This window comes from Myxine glutinosa, chromosome 5 (assembly GCF_964187855.1).
Source record: "Myxine glutinosa chromosome 5, kmMyxGlut1.1, whole genome shotgun sequence".
Taxonomy (NCBI): domain Eukaryota; kingdom Metazoa; phylum Chordata; class Myxini; order Myxiniformes; family Myxinidae; genus Myxine; species Myxine glutinosa.
In genome coordinates this window covers 43,552,223-43,572,858 of record NC_136265.1, presented here as the reverse complement: position 1 = coordinate 43,572,858, position 20,636 = coordinate 43,552,223, and the positions used below count along the sequence as shown (strand labels likewise).

General features: G+C 46.6%; 2 protein-coding genes across 3 annotated transcripts in view; one reads left to right on the top strand and one right to left on the bottom strand.

Annotated features, from left to right (window-relative positions):
- RUVBL2 (RuvB like AAA ATPase 2) overlaps window positions 1–10,489 on the top strand; it is a 28,486-nt gene extending 17,997 nt beyond the window's left edge. The window contains exons 12-15 of the mRNA XM_068117218.2: window positions 6,976–7,095; window positions 7,596–7,725; window positions 10,001–10,115; window positions 10,214–10,489. Of these exons, the coding sequence (XP_067973319.2) occupies window positions 6,976–7,095; window positions 7,596–7,725; window positions 10,001–10,115; window positions 10,214–10,239 (391 nt within the window). The 3' untranslated portion in view covers window positions 10,240–10,489. The remainder of the gene's footprint in view (window positions 1–6,975; window positions 7,096–7,595; window positions 7,726–10,000; window positions 10,116–10,213) is intronic.
- Window positions 10,490–11,787: 1,298 nt separating this feature from the next.
- Window positions 11,788–18,813, bottom strand: MED21 (mediator complex subunit 21). 2 transcript variants are annotated; one of them, XM_078777981.1, is made up of 5 exons: window positions 18,522–18,686; window positions 13,657–13,787; window positions 13,048–13,162; window positions 12,827–12,927; window positions 11,788–12,575 (listed from the first exon to the last, which is right to left on the bottom strand). In XM_078777981.1, exons 2-5 carry the CDS (start codon window positions 13,657–13,659, stop codon window positions 12,372–12,374), a joined length of 423 nt encoding a protein of 140 aa, XP_078634107.1. In that variant the 5' UTR covers window positions 13,660–13,787; window positions 18,522–18,686; the 3' UTR covers window positions 11,788–12,371. The 2 variants fall into 2 exon arrangements, with proteins under 2 accessions (XP_078634107.1, XP_078634106.1); XM_078777980.1 differs by lacking the exon at window positions 13,657–13,787 and having other exon boundaries at window positions 18,522–18,813.
- Window positions 18,814–20,636: the final 1,823 nt, after the last annotated feature.

Sequence of the window (20,636 nt, the reverse complement as noted above, 5' to 3'; positions counted from 1 at the left end):
CCAAGCCCACAAGGACCACCTACAGCACTGCAAAGATGTCCTCTACTCCACCTACTACCCTCAAATTATCCACTCTGGCTCCGGAATCCCAAAAGCACTCTTCTCTACAATAAACAAACTAAATAAACAAATAAATAAACAAACTTTACAACGTGAACAAACTCCTCAGCGCCCTGGATACCACCACCTGTCATTCAGAGTAGACAACAGCATCTCCTTTCTGGTTTTCAGCATCTCCTTTCTCCTTTCTGGCATCCAAATAAAATTCTGGCTTCAAATCAACTTCCTCGAACTTAACTATGATAAATCTAAATTAATCTTCGTTTGCCCACAACCACTCACCAAATTCACCCATAACTTTGCCCCCAACATCGATGGTCATTTGAACACAAATTGAACAAAATTAATCGAACAAAACACTTCCATTAACTCGACATTCTTTTCACAGCACAAAGTTCACTTGAACATCCTTTTCCTGGATACTCCCTCTTTATTTTTATACCATACCATGCTTCTCCACTTGCAACCCAAATATTTTCCATGAAATAAATAAAATGAATTTTATGAATCTTCTCATTATTCGAAAGTTTACAAAATGTCCCAAATCTGTATATTATTTTCTACTGTGGTTATATTAAACCATTATTTTACAAAATCCAACTTTCAATAAACTGAAAAATGCTTCGCCATGGAATAGTCCACCACTCATATAAATAATCATAAGAGTTCTGCGAAACATCTCCATCTTTAAAACTTAGCCAACCAATTTTAAACCACATGTTTTCCCCCCAAAAAACAAGTCACATTCTTTGTATATTGCCAACATTGTTCATCGTTTAAGTATCATCCAGAACTAAATTTTTATAAACCATCAACTTGTAGATGCATTTATTTATATCCCATTAACCCAAGAACTCTCAATTGCTTGGTTATATTTTAGTAATGTCATATATCCATATTTCTTTTCCAAAATGTTCCTGATATACACATTAATCCCATCTGTCTTTGTTTCCAGATGAACTCAAATCAGGAAATCAACACAAATCCTTATTACCTCCAATCAATCACACTGCACATCATTCCCCGTCCTTGATGGATAATTTTACATCCAGATGGGCACAGCATCCCATTTTTGGCGACCCAGCCCTGAAACAAGCCCCTGGACTCCTTGCAGGCTGGACCAAAACCCCTGGACCTGCCTCCATGGAACAATGACGCCTAAGCACTCAATTAGCCCTCCCAGTACCAAAGACTTACAATCAGACCGACAGACAGACAAATAACAGAGGCATGTCGCCAGCCCCAGCACAGGACATCACCTTTCCGGGCAGGCACAATATAATCCACAGCATCGAAATGCCAATTTCTATCCGGAGCCTCGCAAAGCCAAAATCGGGCATGTTCACTGCATTTCACTGCATTTCACTGACCATGACTATCCCCATTGCTCGATCACGCACGTCACTGTGCTCGGCCCGGTTAAATTAAACTCAAGCGTACTGTACCTGACGCTTCCGGTCGGCACCGGAAGTCTGTTTATTTCTTGAGACCCCTGAATCGGGACCTCAACGACAATTACAACGACAAACAGAACTCGATATTCTCTGTTCATTAATTACGTACATGATTTCAGTTTTATCCAACAATATATGTCCCGATATTCTCTCCAGATTTAAGTTCTATATCCTGTCGTTAAAGCAACACCCTGTAGACTGACTCCGCCTGTCGTTCTTCCAAGGTTAGTGAATTGCCTCTGACCTCTTACCCTTACATATCTCGAACAAAGGTCAAATAAACTTCGAAAGGTCAAACTTCAAATTGGGGTAACCAGCGCTTTATTATCCCACAAGTAATGCAAGTCCGGCGACAATGGACAAATGACCATTAATGTGGCTCTACATAGCATAATGCTAACTTCTACGAATCCAACAACCGTCACAATCCGCCCAGGAACGTCCGTACGAGGCGTGCTTTACAATGCAGCACCTCTCTACCTGGTGCACACCTTTCGCACATCCCTCCTCGTTCGCACAACGCTTCATCAACAAACCTCCTCGCGCCCACACAACTGCAACCCCCGTGTCCACCCAGAGTGCCCAATCTGCGACCCACAATCTTCTCGGGGCACACACTTCCTCCTTGAAATCCATGCCTCAGAAATATAACTCCACAGAACAGACAGCAATGAAACCACAACCTCCGACAACCATTCGACGTACCTTATTCGCACATCTAGGTGTCTCCTTGCCCCCCGTCATTGCAAGAGCATCTTGTCTTGTACCTGGAACAATATCCTCCCAAGTACACTCATTCCGCTCCCATCCCACTCCTGACACTGGACAAATGGCTTCGTTACACACCTGACCACCGCACACCTTGGCACCAGCCACACCACATACCGACAGTTGAAACCTCGATATTCCTCTTTCCTCGGATAAGCGTTCTATTGAAAACGTGACATTTCTGCTCAAATTATTGAATTTTAATAACTTAACCTTACCAGCATCGCTCGCCAGCAAACCCTTTGTCCGGCGCATCGATCAACACAAATCCTTCGATGCATCTTCCAGCCGCCACTCCGCACTGTACCTCACTTACTGTTACTGTATGAACAAGACTTCCTGTTGGAACTTGTCACCGGAAATTAATTACTCTGTCTTGAAATCGTTTATTTTAGCGTTTAGAAAATCATTCTAGAAATCGAATTTAGTTTGGAAATCGTTTCTTCCCCTTATATAAATCCATTTTAAATAACGTATTCCTTTTGTGACATTGCATGGCATGTATGTCGCAGGTGCCCACTATTCTGACATGGCTCATGACTCATGTCTAATTCTGACATGAAGATGAAGGACAAGAAGATGAAGGATGAAGGACATGACATGAAGAAGAAGATTCTGACAAGATACTGACATGAACGTCTGACATCCAGCAAAGTCGAAATGACCCACAATGCATTTGGGCACACATCCTCCTCTGAGAGTGGGCGAGTTATCGCCGGCACTCTGAGCAAATCTCATACAGCACACCCGTGACTCGCGGCTCGCTCGGCTCCTGCCCGAACGCACAATATCCCTCTACCCAAACTTCCACGGAGCCGCACGGCGGAAACACAGGTTTGTACCACACTTTAATTAAACGAACATCGCCAGGATTCTCGGATAGACGTAAATTTCACAACACACATGACAAAAATCCGATTTAAATTCAGAGATCGCCGATCGACCTGGCACAACCATCTCAACGCGACGACGCCACGCCGCCCTCCGTCCTGGCGCGCACCCTCGTGCCTCCACACGAATCCCAACACTCCCTGCACGCCGCTCTATTCGCGTTCACGGCGGGGTTTACCTCACGTTGGGACATGCAGTCGGCTGTCATAACATAGAGCTGTCATAACAAATCTACGACCTGACATGTAGTGAGCTGTCAGAACATTGAGCTGTCAGAACTCATCCCTAGCTCGTAAACATCGCAAAAAAACAGGATCTCCGACGCTTGACCTCTCTGACCCAAAATGCACTATATGACACCAATTCCAAAGGTGAGCTGCCTCAGCGATACATCCCACACATACAATCCACAATATCTGCCATTGAATGAACTCTTCAATTCAAGTAAAACACACATATTGATTCGAATTCTGAATTTAGTTCAACAAATTCCAAATCTCCGTCCGACTGCCGCTCGAAAGAAAAAAACAGCCCATCCTGCAACCATCTCCAAGAAACCGCTTCATATCAACAGTAGGTCGACAAGGGCACTCCGAGTGCTTTCCTGACCCGATTTATATCAATTCGCTTCCCAAACAACTCCCAAACAGATGACAGACAAATACATTGGCCAGATACACACGTCAATTAACATCCCAATATACATTCATTCCTCATTCATATACTCATAGAAGTCTCCCAGACTTCGCGCGAAACTCAGATCGACTCAAATCATGCCTTTCTCCAGCCACTCCCAAACAATCTTTGCTCATTCATGTTACGTCTCTCATTCAAGGAAAAGGATTTTTGGGACGGGTTGGACGGGGGTGGGTTGAGGTGAAAAAGGGAAGGCAGGGCGGGGGGTGTTGGGGTGTTGCCTAGAGCCCCGGGACTGAGCTCAGGTCTTGGGGGGGGTGGGGGATGTTGCCTAGAGCCCCGGGACTGAGCTCAGGTCTTGGGGGGGGGGGTGGGGGGTCTTGGTCTGGCATCTGGTCCAGTGGCATCAACCGCTGATTTACTTGTTTAACTGCTTACTTAATTGTCCTCTGTCCTGTAGCTTCAATAACTATAGCTGCAATGCTTAAAATTTCAATATTTCAAAAACCATTCCTGTCCTTCTCACCCTGTGGCCACCTGGCCCATTTCCTGTGAGCTTATTTATTTTCTCTTGTCCACCAGGTCCTGGCCTGTTTCTATCTGGACCTCTGTTGCTTGCTTCCTCTGTCAAGCCTACCTGGTACCTGCGCGTTATCCTTTTACTGGCCATGTTCCTATGGCCCTCTTAAGTTAGCCACAGCCCTTCGTTCCCTGGCATGCAATGGCATACCCCATCTTGTCTCTGGGCTGTTCCTTCCTGGAAAAATCTTGGCCACCTGGCTCCAGCCTATATGGCTGTCCGACCTCATTTTCCCCTCCTGGTGCTAACTGTAACTTTAAGCTTACTGTTAAGTCCTTACTGGTATCCTTACTTGTTTATCCTGGCTTTAACAAAGCCACGTCATTCTGAGGCCTAAAATGAGCCTTTTCTTACAATTTCTGTTCGAGTGCAGGCAGCGCGGAAGACAAGGAGACTGAACCCGCTCGAGGGAGGAAGGTACGAATTTGGAATAATAGCCCTCTGATATAAAACAACTCCCACCTTTAATCAAATCCGCGTGCCGGCGCCGGCCTCAGGCAGCCTTCCTCCTGTCCCTCGGGCTCCGTTTCCCGTCGTCCGGTGCTGCACCCCAACTCCTGGTACCATCTGTGAAGAAGCAGCTCTTCGTTTGCAAAAGAAGTCCACAAATAGCCTGAAATGACGCAGCTTTATTAAAAACCAACTTATACAGATCCGGAAGAAGCCAGACATCTACAGCAAGAACCACCATCATGCCACGTCTAGTCTTCCTGGAAACACATTGATTCTCATTCACTTATATATGAATACGATTATCAGAAAATCTCCGAGAGAACAAAGCGACTGGCGAGAGTCCCTCCCACCGTTATCCGCTGTCATTCGGGGGAGTCAGCCCTTCCTTATCATTCGGACCAAATGTTTCTCTGGGCTCCGAGAAAACAGAAATGTAACTCACAAAGAGAAGAGTGCATGCTTGGCCAAACAAACCCATATATTTTATGGGTTTGTTTACATGAGTAATTCAAAGCATGTTTATACAGAGTCATGCGTCGCTGTGATTAATACAAAATATATATGTTTATGTCTGCAATCTAAACATTCTACTAGCGTTACACAAAATCACGCGCGTGAGCGTGATTTTACGACCGGCCTTATCTAGCCTTGAAAAAGCACACGTATACAATTTGTCCAGCACGACCGAAGCGAGCCTTTCCTCATCCAAAACTAAAACGAAGCAAAAACCCTTTATTAACTTTATGAAAATAGCATTTTTAAACAACATTTAAATCATAACACATTAGCAACCAACGTCTATAACTGAACTTTAGGCAATAACAAATCTACAACTTGACATATTGACCGTATCAAAATCTCTCCTCATTGGGAGGGTTTACGGTATATATATATATTGGTATATATATATTGGGTATATATATATCGGTATATGGTATATATATATTGGGAGGGTTTACGGGGGGGAGGGGGGGGGAGGTGGGAGGGTGGAGTTTTGACCCCTCAAAATAGGTATTTACTCTCTTCTCCAAAACTACACACACTATTTTGATGAAACTTGGCCACAAGCTGCATACCTGATGCCGAACGAAGGTTTATTGGCCGTATCAAAATCTGCGCTCATTAAAGGGGTTTACAGGGGAGAAGGGGCTTTAACCCCCCAAAATAGGTATTTGCTCTCTTCTCCGAAACTACACGCACGGTTTTGATGAAATTTGGCCATAAGCTTCATATCTGATGTCGAATGAAGCTTTATTGACCACATCAAAATCTTCACTCATTAAGGGGAATTACAGGGGTGTTTAGACCCCCCCCCCAAAATAGGTATTTGCTCTCTTCCCCAAAACTCCACACACAATTTCGACAAAACTTGCCCACAACCTTCATCACCCCTGATGTACCAATGTTTGCTCATGGCATAAAACAAATCAAGGTCTAAGGTGGTCTGTGGGGGGTTTGACCCCAACCAAAATTGGTAAATAGGTATGTATGTACAAACACACACACTCGTGAATGTGGATGCAGATACTTTGAGAACCGGGAGGGTTCTGTTTACCTTCTATACCTGGAGATAACAACCAACAACACACGCACACACACTTTTTTTCCCTCTCTCGAGGTCATACCAAGAATTGAAGCACAAGTAACTGACTTTCTCTGAGTGTTTACCCAGAAGTTTTGAAAAGTTATCGTAGCTGTGAGAGAGCTTGGGACAGTTACCACAAAGGCCGGAATATCGGATGTGAATGCACTTGCGACACACGGTTCCGAAACGGGATTTTCTTTTTTTTTTCTCTCCGCATCCATTTTGCACCAAGTCTCTAATTGAGTTGTCAAAATAGTCACTTGTCGCATTGTAGCTCCAGTGAGTTTCCCAATTGGTGACTCTATGCTCTCCTGCATCCCGATGTGTACCCCGATTTAGAATAGGTACACCGTGTCCCTGTGCATCGTAAGAGGTGACTATGGGTTGGTGTCAGGAAGGGCATCCGGCCATAAAACATTGCCTCAAACAGGGAACCATGATTGTCATGGGGCTCGCAAGGCTAACCCTTGCTCTAGCAGGGAAAAATGGCCTTAAAACGATCATTCATTCATTCATTCATTCATGCATGCTCTCCTGCTTGTCTGCAGGATTCGCGGAACAAAGTACCGCAGTCCTCACGGCATACCATTAGACCTCCTAGATCGCCTTCTTATCATCTCCACCAGCAACTACAGCCAAGCAGAGACACGTCAGATCCTGGCTATACGGTCAGAACTCTTACCGCCGCCTTACCAAATTATTTCCCTTTTTTATTCTTCCACAGCCGAAAGCGCCACAGGTATTATGTTTTTGGGTTGTCCGTCTGGAAGTGCATACATCGGTTTTTTGTAACCATGATAATTTTTGAACTACTGAAGGGATTTCAACCAAACCTGGCACAAGCTTGGACTGGTATACGAAGATCAACTGGTTCAATTTTGGGTTCAACAGGGCAAAGGCCATGTGCCCTTTGAAAATCATTTTGCAGATCATAACTCGAGTCTGAAACATCTGATATTTTCTCTTCTACTTATCTCGATTCTCTCTCTCTCTCTCTCTCTCTCTCTCTCTCTCTCTCTCTCTCTCTCTCTCTCGACCTTTAATTGAGATAAACCATAACTGTGAGTAGACATGTTACATGGGTGGAGCCATATCTATTGATACATTCATGCCAAATCATATTTTCTAGTTTATTTTGTTTTAACCTTTACCTGTTCCGACCTTCCAGGTGTGAGGAGGAAGATGTGGAGATGGGTGAAGCCGCTTTGACCGTGCTCACCAAAATTGGCGCAGAGACGTCTTTGCGCTATGCCATGCAGCTTATTACCGCTGCCAATCTCGTCTGCCGGAAGCGCAAGGTTATACAGCACAAATCTCTGCTAACTAATTTTATTTTAACCCTCTTGTTGCTCTGCTCGAGTACGGTTCATTTTGGAGTGAAGATTACAAGAGTAAGATTAAGAATGAGATAAATAAGCAAACTAAAGACTTTATCGAACACCTCACCCTCTGCACTCTTGAGAAACGGCACATGGAAAGGATCTTGCTCTTGCTTTTCATTTACTTGCAACTCCTGGTGTTGGCTTAGCAGTTAGGGTGCCGGCTTGGGATCCTAGGATCCTGGGTTCGAATCCCGGTCAATCGCTGAATTAACGCCAGGGGGGTTGACTCAGCCTGTCATCCTTCCGAGGTCGGCAAATTGAGTACCAGCTTGCTGGGATGAATGATCACGATGTGTACCCCGACCTAGAATAGGTACACCGTATGTATCCCTGCGCATCGTAAGAGGCGACCAAGGGTTGGCATCAGGAAGGGCATCGGGCCATTAAAAAAACATTGCCTCAAACAGGGAACCATGATTGTCATGGGGCCCGCAAGGCTAACCCCCGCTCTAGCGGGGAAAATGGCCTTAAAACGATCATTCATTCATTCTTGCAACTCTTCTTCTTCTTGCATCTCTTGCAACTCTTGCTTTGCATTTCCGAGCACAATCTATATTTCCTATGAGCCGTGATTTTCTCTGATGCTCGATACTCCCCAATGCTGAGAGAGCGAGCAGCAAATTTGGTTGGTTGAGATGGTGTAAAATGGCGGAATATTTTGTCCAAGTACTGCGAAACTGGAGGTTTTTGGAAGTGCCAAACATGGCGATTTGTGTTCTACAGTGTTTAAGTATATAGTTAAATGGAAATAAAATCTAGTGTTTAAAGGGCTCTTAGGGGGAAAAAAAAATTCCCAGACGTTTTACTGCCGTTGATGCACCGTCTTTCACACCACCACATTTTAACACGTCAAACTCGTTATTCATGCCTGTTGTTTGTGTCCTTTCTGAGGTCCCTCAAAACAGTAAGTTTCCTGCTTGGAATGATTTTCAATTTTGTTTGACTGCCACACAGACAGTCAAAGTAAAACAATTTCCTTAATCCTCTCCGAACCTGTGCACTCGGGATGAGATTCCGTACAATTTGCCAAATTCAGAACCAAAGTACTGTTAATCTGCAGGTTAATGTCGACTCAGCCTGTCATTCTTCCGAGGTCGGCAAAATGAATACCAACTAGATGGGAAGGGGGCACAGCCATGCCCCCAGAAAATGACGCAGCCAAGCAGTCACAGGCTGCACATGGATAAATGGAAAAAAGCATCAGAGGTCATGTCAGGTAAAACTGTGATACTTGAGAACAGCTGAATGGATTTAAGTCAAATTTGGTACTTGGTAATCAAACTCATGTCTAATGATGTAATAATGCGGGCGGAGGCATATCCGTTGACGTCGAAGACTGCCATTCTAGTTTATGCATGATCTGAGTTCTCGTGGTGGAGCTGCTACACGCAAACACACACATGGACATTGGACATGCAGACGAACATAAGACACAACACAATACTGTTAGATGAGACAAACAGCCACTGAATTTTGGGGAAGTGCCATCACTTCCTGGAGCACTCTGGGTACCAGTGACATCACAACAATGGTGTGGCCTTTCTCACGGCACTCAGGGGGGCATTTCTTGAGGAGGAATTTCCTCCTCCCAATGGATGCCAACCTATGGGGGTTGTCCATGCTATTTTAAATGCTAAATGTCAAGCAAGTCTCTGGTATGGCTTGGCTGGGGTTTTAACCCTCGACCTCCCAGATTCCGAGAGGAAGCTCTATCCATTATTGGACGTGACTACTTTATCCCAAGCTCAGCTTCCTCAGGGAAGCAGCTTATTGTCTCTGTTCCTTGCTGTAGTCCGAGTCATTTGGAAACGATGATAATGTGTGCTCTTCAGCATTGTCATCGGGTATCTTCATGCTCTTTTCGCTCTTAGGGTTAACGCCCGAAACGTCAGCTTCTTGCTTCCCACACTGGACTGGCATACCTTGATCAGTGTCCTGTCAATTTCATTCATTCATCATCCTCATGCATTTGGCTGCGGAAGTTTGTCCATTTTGGATTAAAGTTTTTCACGTGGGACAAACAGAAGGCAAAACTAAATGGGCAAGTACTAAAGAAACATTTTGTATCCCATCATGCTATTTTTGTGAAGGTCGGCACCAGAAACTGTCTGGGTTAGACGATTTGAGAAATGATTCGCTGCGGTCTTTGGTACCTCTGGGGTGCAACGTATTTGCATCGTTGCCATTTCAGGGCACAGAGGTTCAGGTTCCCGACATAAAACGCGTCTACTCCCTCTTCCTGGACGAAGCACGTTCGACGATGTACATGAAAGAATATCAGGATGCTTTTCTCTTCAACGAGATGAGTAAGTTTGGCACTTTTTCTTTTTTTTTTGACAGTTTGAAAACACCAGCAGCATGCACACACCAACGATGTACTACCGCACCTATTTGTGCCCCACAGAACCCGAAAGCATGGAGGTATCCTGAAAGGAAATGCATAACCGGCCACTGGAGCTCTACCCTTGATGGTGTGGGCCACGCAAACCTAGTGCCGTTGGGGGTGGGTGGGACGAGGTGTGGGTGGGGTTTGGTGGAGGGAAGGGCAGGAGTAAACACTTACACCAATGGTTTGTGATTATTGTATTGAATAAAATTTGCTTGTTTTTGTTTACTTTCTTTTTTCCCTGCTGTGTCACATTTTGATTGAGAAGGGTGCAATAAATACAACCCTTTGTTACATTGATGTTTGGGGGGGGGGGGGGGAGAGAAGCAAAGCAAAAAACGATCATTGGCAAAAAGGGTTGGCGTCAGGAAGGGCATCCGGCCGTAAAACATTGCTTCAAAAGGGGGACCGAAAAAAAAAAAAACACGGTTCCCGAAAAGGGCCAACTTGTGGGGAAAAATGGCCTCTAAAGGTGGTTTTTTTTTTTTTAGTTGCACAAACGGGCTATTTGCAATGTTTGGGATCGGGAAAGAGTTGCATGCAGCTTGGCGTCTTGGGGAAAAAAATTGCATACGAGCCATTTTCGTATGGAGATGAAAAGAGAAAAGGAACAAAGTGTTGAAGGTAATTGAAAGAAAATGAAGGAGGTTGGAGGAAAGGGTAATGAATGGGGTGGGAATTTCATCCAAATTCCACGTTTTTGTGCACAAAAGTGTGGTTACTTTGCTAAATTAATATTTAAATGCAAATCAAAACAACTTGACCAAACATATGTTTAATAACAAAGACAAGTTGGCCACCGAATGAATAAATCGATTGTGAAGCACAATTTAAAAAAAAAAAGGTTTCCTTCTCCATATCATAGTGCACAGGTTAAAGGTCAACGGTTGCAACCAGAACAGTAAGGGAGAAGGCAATAAGGGTGGAAAAAGAGAAAAAGAACGCTTGTTCCTTTGGCTTTTGAATGTTTTTTTTCTCGATCATGTACGATCCCGATTTGTTAATTGCATTTTAACCTCACATCGCAGGTCTCCAAGTATCCGTGCGATTGTTGTTGGGGGTCGATTTTTTTTTGAAATGTGCACCCATTTTTTTATTATTTGTATGCAAGATCGAGGCTCGTGTCAGAGCTAACATCAATCGCAAAAAAGGACAAACGGACACACAAAACATACAAAAAAGGGAGCGGGAGACGAGATGGGGAGAGAGAGTGAAGCACACAAGTACAACAGCAGAGAGCAGGGACAACAGAAGATCTGTGGGAGGGAGAGGGCTTGGAGAGAGGAGGCATGGGGAGGGGGGAATGGGTGGGAAAGTATAAACACGGACACTGCTGGAACTTCCAGGAAAGAAAAAATCTTTATGGTCCCCTAATGATCGTGCTTGCATAGGGGTCTTCTCGGTGAACGTCCGTCCAATGGACGACACACGAGGAATACAAAACATCAGCACGACACCTTATAGCTTGGTGGACATTCAAACCCAAACTACGTGGGTTGGGATCTCGCCGCAGCTACAAACTGCATACCTGGAAGCTGTCCTGCCACCCCACACACTGCCACGACAGAGAAACTGAAAATGAGCCAAAAGAGGAAATTTAAAATAAAAAGTATTTTATTGTTACAAAATATTATTATTCCACATGCACAACAGGCCTTGGCAGTACCACTGAATTGTTGCAGTAACATACGGCTGCAAACTAAACATTTAACCAGTCATAACCAACTGCGTTTCCACACCACTGTATCCTTGTGCGTTACAAACCAATGGTGTTCGTGTAATTAAAGTACACACAAAGCGTGCCTGTTAGATGCCATTTTATGTAGAGACTGTTGCGCTTTGCAAAGAACAGCAAGTTTCAAAAAGCACTTTCGACTTGGCACATGCGGGTTATAGAATCAAACAAATCCTCGACCCACGATAACTCCATTGCCATGGTGGCTTCCTGATCCACCTTTAAACCATAAACCCTTAATAGTTCTGCATCGTCAGATGTTTTTAAATCGAGTTCTTCATAACACAACTCTTCTCAATATCGAACAGCTGCGAGTTGGTCCCTTAATTCCTCTTTCATCACGCTTTACAATTCAACCCCTCAGCTTTGATTCCAGCATTTCATACTAAATTTTCTCTCCCCTGAATCCAAAAAGCTTCTAAACCACCTGAGGTTTTGCAATCATTCCCTATTTTTCACTACCTCTTCTTTTTGTTTTCCCTCACTCGTTCTCTCCTCACCACCATGCGTCCCGAGCTGGGATAGAGCAAGGTCTGCCAGAGCAGCTTGTATGGCCGATAGGAGCGCTTCACCCTGGGCCACAATAACGGCCAGTTCTTGTCCGGCCACCTGGCCCTCATCCTCCAAGCGCTGGAGACTTGCCACCTGGAGAAGAGATGCACGAGCTACCTCAAACTTGGCTCACACGATGCATGGGTTCATGTTAACGAGTCATCTATTATGTTCATAAATGTACGAAAGGAACAAGATGAGTAGAGTGGAGAAAAAAAAAGATGAAAAAGTGGGAAGCAAGTGAAGAGTTTTTAGCAAAGGGGATGTATGTAATATGTGAGAACAGACGAGGGGTGAAAAATTACATAACTAACACCTAGCTCGTAATGGGAAGACTATTCTACCTGCAGGGCTGGTGTGGAATCTTCACTCGGCAGTGAGTCGATAAGAACATCTATGTCCTTGGCGGTCCGGGCGATGAGCGTAGCGAACAGCTGGGAGTACTCTATTTATGGAAGAGGGGAGCGGGAATAAGCGAAGCAACCACAAATGTACACCAAATCAATGTGCAGGTTTCGTGGTGAAGAATTCTGTCGAGTGTTCATGTGAGCGCGTGTGGCTCCACCTTCCTGCGTGCTGGCCTGCACGTCTTTGATGGCGGCTCCCTGTGTGCTGGTAAAGCAAGAGGAGGGTGCACACTGCTGCAACACTCCAACCGCATTACAAAAATGGTCTGCCATCTAGACAAAGCAGGTTCAAAAAAGAAAACGTTTCACATTCGTTAACTTTGCAACTAACCTCCGTTTTAGAACCACCTTGAACCGCTCAGGCCATTTAGCCTCAAATGTATCGTCACCATTTCTGACCGTCTCGCCATTTAGGATTTCTCGACAAGTGATCGAGGCAGGCTGATGAAAGGTTGTGTGGTGTGTAGTCAGACTTTGAGGTATTGTGGAATTTTTTACAGCTTACCCAACACTACTTCATCCATTTTTTGAGAAGATTCAAATTAACCATTTTGCACTTGCATTTCACTACTGAAATTTGCACTATTCCCACATTTTGGGGCTATGAAGTAGCTTTGGTGTCCATGATCATTCCAGGAAATCAAGAGTGACGGTGTGTAGAATAGTGTAGAATAAAACTTCAATATAGTAAGGACTATTTCGTTGACTATTTTCGCAAAGAGTATACGAGTTATTGCCGGCACCATGAGTAAATTACATATTCCTACCATGACTTCCCGTGTCCTGTGTTGGAGATTCCAATTCCGATTCCTCACCAAAATCGAATCAATTCACCCTTGTCACACCCAACCTGCTCAACTAGTTCCGGCCGAATCTGTCTCCAACTTTTTGAGATATCCTGCACATAGACAAACAGGGGTGAAAACATAACTTCCATCCATCTTCGGTGGCAGAGGGAACTCAAAACGCCACTCGGTAGAGTGCATTCCTCTGCCAGGCTGAACAGTTTACATTTTGTATCCCACTGACTGGCCGGATCTGGATTCATACCTGAAACAAAATCGAATCGACTTATTCGTGTCACCTTACCAACTCTTCACCAAGTTTAGTCATAACTCTTCCATAACTTTTTTAAATATCGTGTTATATGTTGCTTTTCACCAGATCTCTCAATGACGAAGAATCATGAAAAAAAAAATTCTCTGATCCGGATTCGAATCTTCACCAAAATTGAATCACTTCTTCTTTGTCAGACACCCAACCTCTCACCAAGTTTTGTCCAAATCCGTCCACAACCTTTTGAGATATCCTGCTATGTATCGTTTTTTGCCCAATCTCCCAATGGTGAAGAATCGCTTAAGAAAAAATTGACTAGCCGAATCCGGATCTTCACCAAAATCGAATCATTTCGTCCTTGTCGCATACGCTACATCTCTACCAAATTTCGTCCGAATCTGTCCACAATCTTGTTCACAGACAGACAAACAAACAGACAGAGGTGAAAACATAACCTCCATCCACCTTCAGTGACTGAGGTAATAAAAAGAAATAACAAGCGTAAAATTTATGTTCACGAGTAAATAAAATCAGTTGCATGATTTACGTTACAAAAAAAACCTGAAAGTGTTCCATTGTTGTAATCGTCATGTCGTGTCGTCATGGAGAAATTTTAGCATCCGTACATTTGTGAGTGTCAACACAATACTGTTGCGGTTTTGAGTTTGTACAGTGAGTCTAATAAAGGTTAAAATTGCCCCCCATAGTTAGTCACACAAGCAACATGTAGCCTCGCGATAGTATAGTTATGTCTTAGTATTTGTGAGGTTAGTTCCTTTCCATTGTTAGTCTGCGTTGAGTAAGACCTAGGAGAATATAGGCCCTACTGCCACCGATCATCCTACGTCTGTAGCCTCAATCCCTTTTGCGTTAACGTTGGTTCATTATTGGGCGAGTTAACACGAGGCAGGCGAGGAGGACCGAGGCGGAGTCGAGGGCGGAGCAGCAGAAGCGCTGACGGTAAGCACGAGCCGCCAATCAGGGCTCAAAGGTAGTGACGGCGGCGTTGCGTCACAGGGTGTGGTGAGAAGGATCGAGAGTGTTCCAGAAGGTTCGGGGGGGCGTAGGTATAAGACCCGCTGCGCAAAGCCCTCGAGAGGACTCGCGAGAGAGGGACGTGCCTAAAAGGATTCGCAGGACTTGCATGAGGACTAGCGCGGAAGAGGATCGTTATAAAGAACTTGCACGAGAACTCACGTGCACTAAACCAGCTCAGGATTGAGAAAGAGGAGTTGGCCGCATGTGAGAACTGTACAGATACGCGGGCGCAGCCAGACGCGTTTAAGCCGATATACAGTGCATTTGAGACGCGCGAGTGAGAACGGCTGAGTAATCGCCAGCCGCGCTAAAAGTCCCGCCCATTGCCGTTCCGCCCCATCATCTGCCTTGTTCGGGAGACGCGCTACGAGTCCCTGCCTTCGCCTGCCACCATCTTCGCGGGACGTGCCGGGGCCATGGAGAGCCGGACGGCGACCGTCTCTGGACGACCACATCGACACGTGGGCTGACCAGCTACCCATCTGCAATCCCCTGTGTGAGTGTGAGTCGGGCCCGTTGTCTGGGTTTAGGTTAAGACTGTGTAAGGTTGCTCTGTGTCTCTGCGTCCCTGAACATTGTATTTTTTATTTTTTTTTGTATACGGAATCGAGGCTCATGAAAGAGCTAACATTTATTTCACAAACAAATCAACCAGACAAACAAGATATATAAAACGAGGGAGCGGAAGACAAGATGGGGAAAGAAGGGGGAGCACACAAACATAACATTTGAGAGCAGGGAGATGTGTGGGAGGGAGAGGGCTCGGTGGGAGGGAGAGGGCTCGGGGGGAGGAGGCGTGGGAAGGGGGGAGGGGAGGAGGCGTGGGAAGGGGGGGGGGTGGTGGGAGAAGTATAAAACACAAGGACACCAAGGACTTCCAGGACAGAAGTTGGTATTTCAAAAAAGGGGATTTGGGGTGAAATTAGCGGGGGTAGAAAAGATCAAGGTTTTGGATGGGGGAAGATAAGAGATGGTGGTGAACAGCTGTTTTAATACGTGTGGGAATAATTAAAACCTTTGTTCTTCCTTTCTTCCTGATTCGATCGTTCCTGTGGTTTCCTCATTTGACTAAGCGTGGCACGAGCACAACCGCTCTAATCGGGTTCCAACCTCTAGGTAACTGCGCGGACCACGTGTACGGAATCCGCTCGGCGTACTCAAACCACACGTGGTTCGTGCGAGGCTTGTTTCCTCGCTCCCAGGGCAGCGCGGGGAATTAGGTAAGAGCGAGAAGTGGTCCCGAAACCCTACTCCGCGTTTGTCCGGAAGGGACGTTGCAAGTCTCGGTTCCGCCAAGCCCAGTAAAGCCAAGGGGATTAATCCCCCCCGGTCAAATAACGATGTGGCATTGTGGCATTCTCTCAAGCAGGGCTCTTACCGCGAAGGTTCCATGGGTCTTTGCTATTATTTCCGACTATTTTCTCTTCAGCGACTTGACCAGGATCATGAGCTCTGTGTCACTATAAAGGTCTTTGTCGGAGGACTACTGGGTTATCTCACGAGATTGTGAAAGAAAATATCCGTCATATATTACTTTTAACGATGTGTGTATATGCATCAGGAAGAAGATCATTGGTTTTGCATTGTTTATTGGCACAGTTAGGCTGATCATGCTCTCTTGTGAGTTGTAATTCCATGGGATTTCTGCACATCTCGCATGACTGAGATTTTGACAGGTAACCGTGATGGAACATGACATGTAGGAGCCATGCTCTTGCTCTTTTTGACGCGGTTTCTGTGATGTTTGTGATCGCATGATAGGGGAGGGAAAAGTTAAATATTCTGCTGTTTCGATGTGGGAAAGAAGAAATATGTAATGATTGGTGTGGGAATGCTTGTTTGCTTTTATGAGTGGGAGGAGTTAAGGTGGGGGAGGTTGAAGCTTTGCGAGGGGGTTTGAAGGCTTTAAGTGGGGAGGGGATTGACATCTCAGAGTTGGGTGAGGGCTTGATGGGGAGGGGAGAGCAAATATGGGATAGTGTCGAGAGGGGGAGGTTGAGGTTTTTTGGGTGGGAGGGAGGGAGGGAGGGAATGAGGACTCTTGCAGAGGGGGTTGAGAAGTTGTGGAAGGTGAGAGAAGGTTGGGAAGTTGTGGATGGCTGTGGGGGTGTGGGGTGGTGTTTGAGGAGTTGTGGATGGTTGGGGAGTGTGGGGGGGTGTTTGAGGAGTTGTGGATGGCTGTGGGGTGTGGGGTGGTGTTTGAGGAGTTGTCGATGGCTGTGGGGTGTGGGGTTGGTGTTTGAGGAGTTGTCGATGGCTGTGGGGTGTGGGGGTGGTGTTTGAGGAGTTGTCGATGGGTGTGGGGGTGGTGTTTGAGGAGTTGTCGATGGCTGTGGGGTGTGGGGGTGGTGTTTGAGGAGTTGTCGATGGCTGTGGGGTGTGGGGGTGGTGTTTGAGGAGTTGTCGATGGCTGTGGGGTGTGGGGGTGGTGTTTGAGGAGTTGTCGATGGCTGGGGGGGTGTGGGGATGGTGTTTGAGGAGTTGTCGATGGCTGTGGGGTGTGGGGGTGGTGTTTGAGGAGTTGTCGATGGCTGTTGGATGTGGGGGTGGTGTTTGAGGAGTTGTCGATGGCTGGGGGGTGTGGAGGTGGTGTTTGAGGAGTTGTCGATGGCTGTGGGGTGTGGGGGTGGTGTTTGAGTTGTCGATGGCTGTGGGGTGTGGGGGTGGTGTTTGAGGAGTTGTCTATGGCTGTGGGGTGTGGGGGTGGTGTTTGGGGAGTTGTCGATGGCTGGGGGATGTGGGGGTGGTGTTTGGGGAGTTGTCGATGGCTGGGGGGTGTGGGGGTGGTGTTTGAGGAGTTGTGGATGGCTGTGGGGTGTGGGGGGGGGGGTGATCGAAGAGTGGGAGGGGTGGGGTGATTGAAGAGTTGTGGATGGCAGGGGGTAGGGGGGAGCAGGGTTGACGGCTTGTGAATGGTGGAGGAGAGGGGTTGAGGAGTTGTGTTGGAGGGATGGAGGGTTGTGGTAGAGAGGGGTTTGAGGAGGGGGGGAGAGGAGTGAGGACATTGGGGTCAAAGGTTGAGGAGGTGGGGTTTGGGGGGGGGGTTGAGGTGGGGTTTGTGGGGGGATCGAGTTGGGGTTTGGGGGAAGTTGACAGCTTGAAGTCACATTTTACATTGCGCAGATATATTTTAGCGGGTCCCTGCTGTTGCCGTTGGTGCATAATAACATGATTAACCATCAACCTAACATCCAATTACACCCACATTCATTCAGCCACAAGTATGATCGACTCATATTAAAGATGCCATGGGATATTAAACACCCACACGGTTTTCGGCGAGGACAGCCGGCTTAACATGTGAAAATAGTAAACGGCGTGCTCCACAATGCTGCACCAGATACACGAATAGCACCATTGGCAGCATTATATAATATATTCATCTTGGTCTGCACACGGAACTTTACTTTTAGACATTCGGGGGTGCGATACTGCGATGAGATCATACTGTATTGATCCTGAATAGAATAGAGAGAGGGGCACCGATCCTCTCCAACACACGGGACGACAACACCGCCAGGAACGACGATTCACTCACCAAATTAAGTGCATCCTGAAGTTGAGTTAAACGATCGGCCATGTTAGCACCTCTTCTGCAGAGATAAGAATGAAGAGCCACAACACAACTGCGTGATGAGAAATAAAAACAACCCAGTGACAGTGTGCAACATGCCGCGGAAAAGGTTCGACCCTTCCTGTCTTCAATGTTATTCGAGATTGTAAACCAAGTAGTACGTACGACAGTTTTTGACAATAAAACAGGACTGAATAAACTTTGTACAAGAGGTTTAACAAAAAAAACAAATTGAATACGCTTCGACGATCTTGACGAGAACAACACCACCATGGCGATTATAAACGGCGCAAACACGATGCCAGTTATCTTACGAACGACATTCCTAAATCTTCAGGTATCGTCATATAATGGTAATAACAAGAACGACCACACTGTGCTCACAAGTTGCGACACAAAATATATGTTTTTTTGCAACCAATGCGAAAAAATGGTGATTAAACAATTAATCACTGCCACAATCAGTGACACTGGGTCTCACGCTGCCACGCAATGCACGCACAGTCAGTTCTCAATAATTCTCATTGGTTGCATGTCACAACTAATTAAGAGGCTTCTTCTTCTTTTTAGAGCTTGAGCTGAGCGTTTTGAGTTCGGCGTTGTTTTGATAAAGACTCGATGAGATTCATTTAAAATTCCGAGTATTGTTGAGCTGTTCTTGCTAAATCTAAGATATTATGTAACACCTGAAAACATCTCCCTTCTCGTTCTCCCTTCTCGCCCTCCCTTCTCCCCCTCTCTTCTCCCCCTCCCCCCTCCCTTTCCCCCCTCCATTTCCCCCCTCCCTTTCCCCCCTCCCTTCTCCCTCCCCTCCCTTCCCTTCTCCCTCCCCTCCCTTCTCCTCCCTTCCCTTCTCCCCAGCCTCCCTTTTCCCCCCAGCCTCCCTTTTCCCCCCTCCCCTCCCTTCTCCCTCCCCTCTCTTCTCCCTCCCCTCCCTTCTCCCTCCCGTCCCTTCTCCCTCCCTTCCCTTCTCCCTCCCCTCCCTTCTCCCCAGCCTCCCTTTTCCCCCCAGCCTCCCTTTTCCCCCCTCCCCTCCCTTCTCCCTCCCGTCCCTTCTCCCTCCCCTCCCTTCTCCCTTCTCCCTCCCTTCCCTTCTCCCTCCCCTCCCTTCTCCCTCCCCTCCCTTCTCCCTCCCCTCCCTTCTCCCTCCCTTCCCTTCTCCCCCCCCTTCCCTTCAAATCAATACTCGACCCAAACAAAGCCAATGTAAATCTGACGCAACAAATCCAGGCAGTGTATCATGAGCAGAGGCTTACAGGCCTGATGTCTTTGGCCCACCAGAAAACCAATATGGCGGGCTATTTTTCTGCAGTGTTATTGTGGGCGGAGTCGGGCGACAAATGTGGTTGATATTTGACCAATGGGTGCACATTTCAAAAATTATCCCCCAATAAGAACCACCACCACCACCAGAACAACACCAACTACCGGTACGTACGCAGGACTCTTGTCTGCCTGTGATCAGATTCAGGGAGATATTGATACCCAGGGATGTCGAGAGCCAGCACAGGCTCCGGGGCAAACGACCTCGTAGACCACCCACCATTTCGCTCTCTTTTGGAACGTTTTCAAAATATCTTTCTTTAATGAAGATCCTAAAATTAGAACAGCAACAGGTTCATAAACAAAGCAAAATCACAGTAGTGTAGCGGTTACCGCTGGATGCACACAATCGCCTTGCACCGGCCAGAACACGGCCAGACGCGCCTCTCCCGGGCATGCCCGGACTCACTGTTCCCGGGCACGCCCGAACCTCCCGGGCACGCCCGGTCTCGTCTTTCCCGGGCATGCCCGCTCTCGCCTTTCCAGGGCTCGCCCAGAGCGTCCGGGCACGCCCAGCCTCGACTTCCCAGGCCGCAGCCAAACACGCCCGGGCAGGTCCAGACTCGCCTTTCCAAGGCTCGCCCTTGACACCCGGGCATGCCGGGTATAGCTTTTGCCGGGCAAACTTCCCGACATAAATGTGTATATTGTTACGGACACGACTTAGATGTTATGATGGGCCGAGCGGAATGGCCGCCGTGTTCGCACAAGTTACCCGATTACACTCGAACGTTGGCCGAATCGCGCTATGCTAAA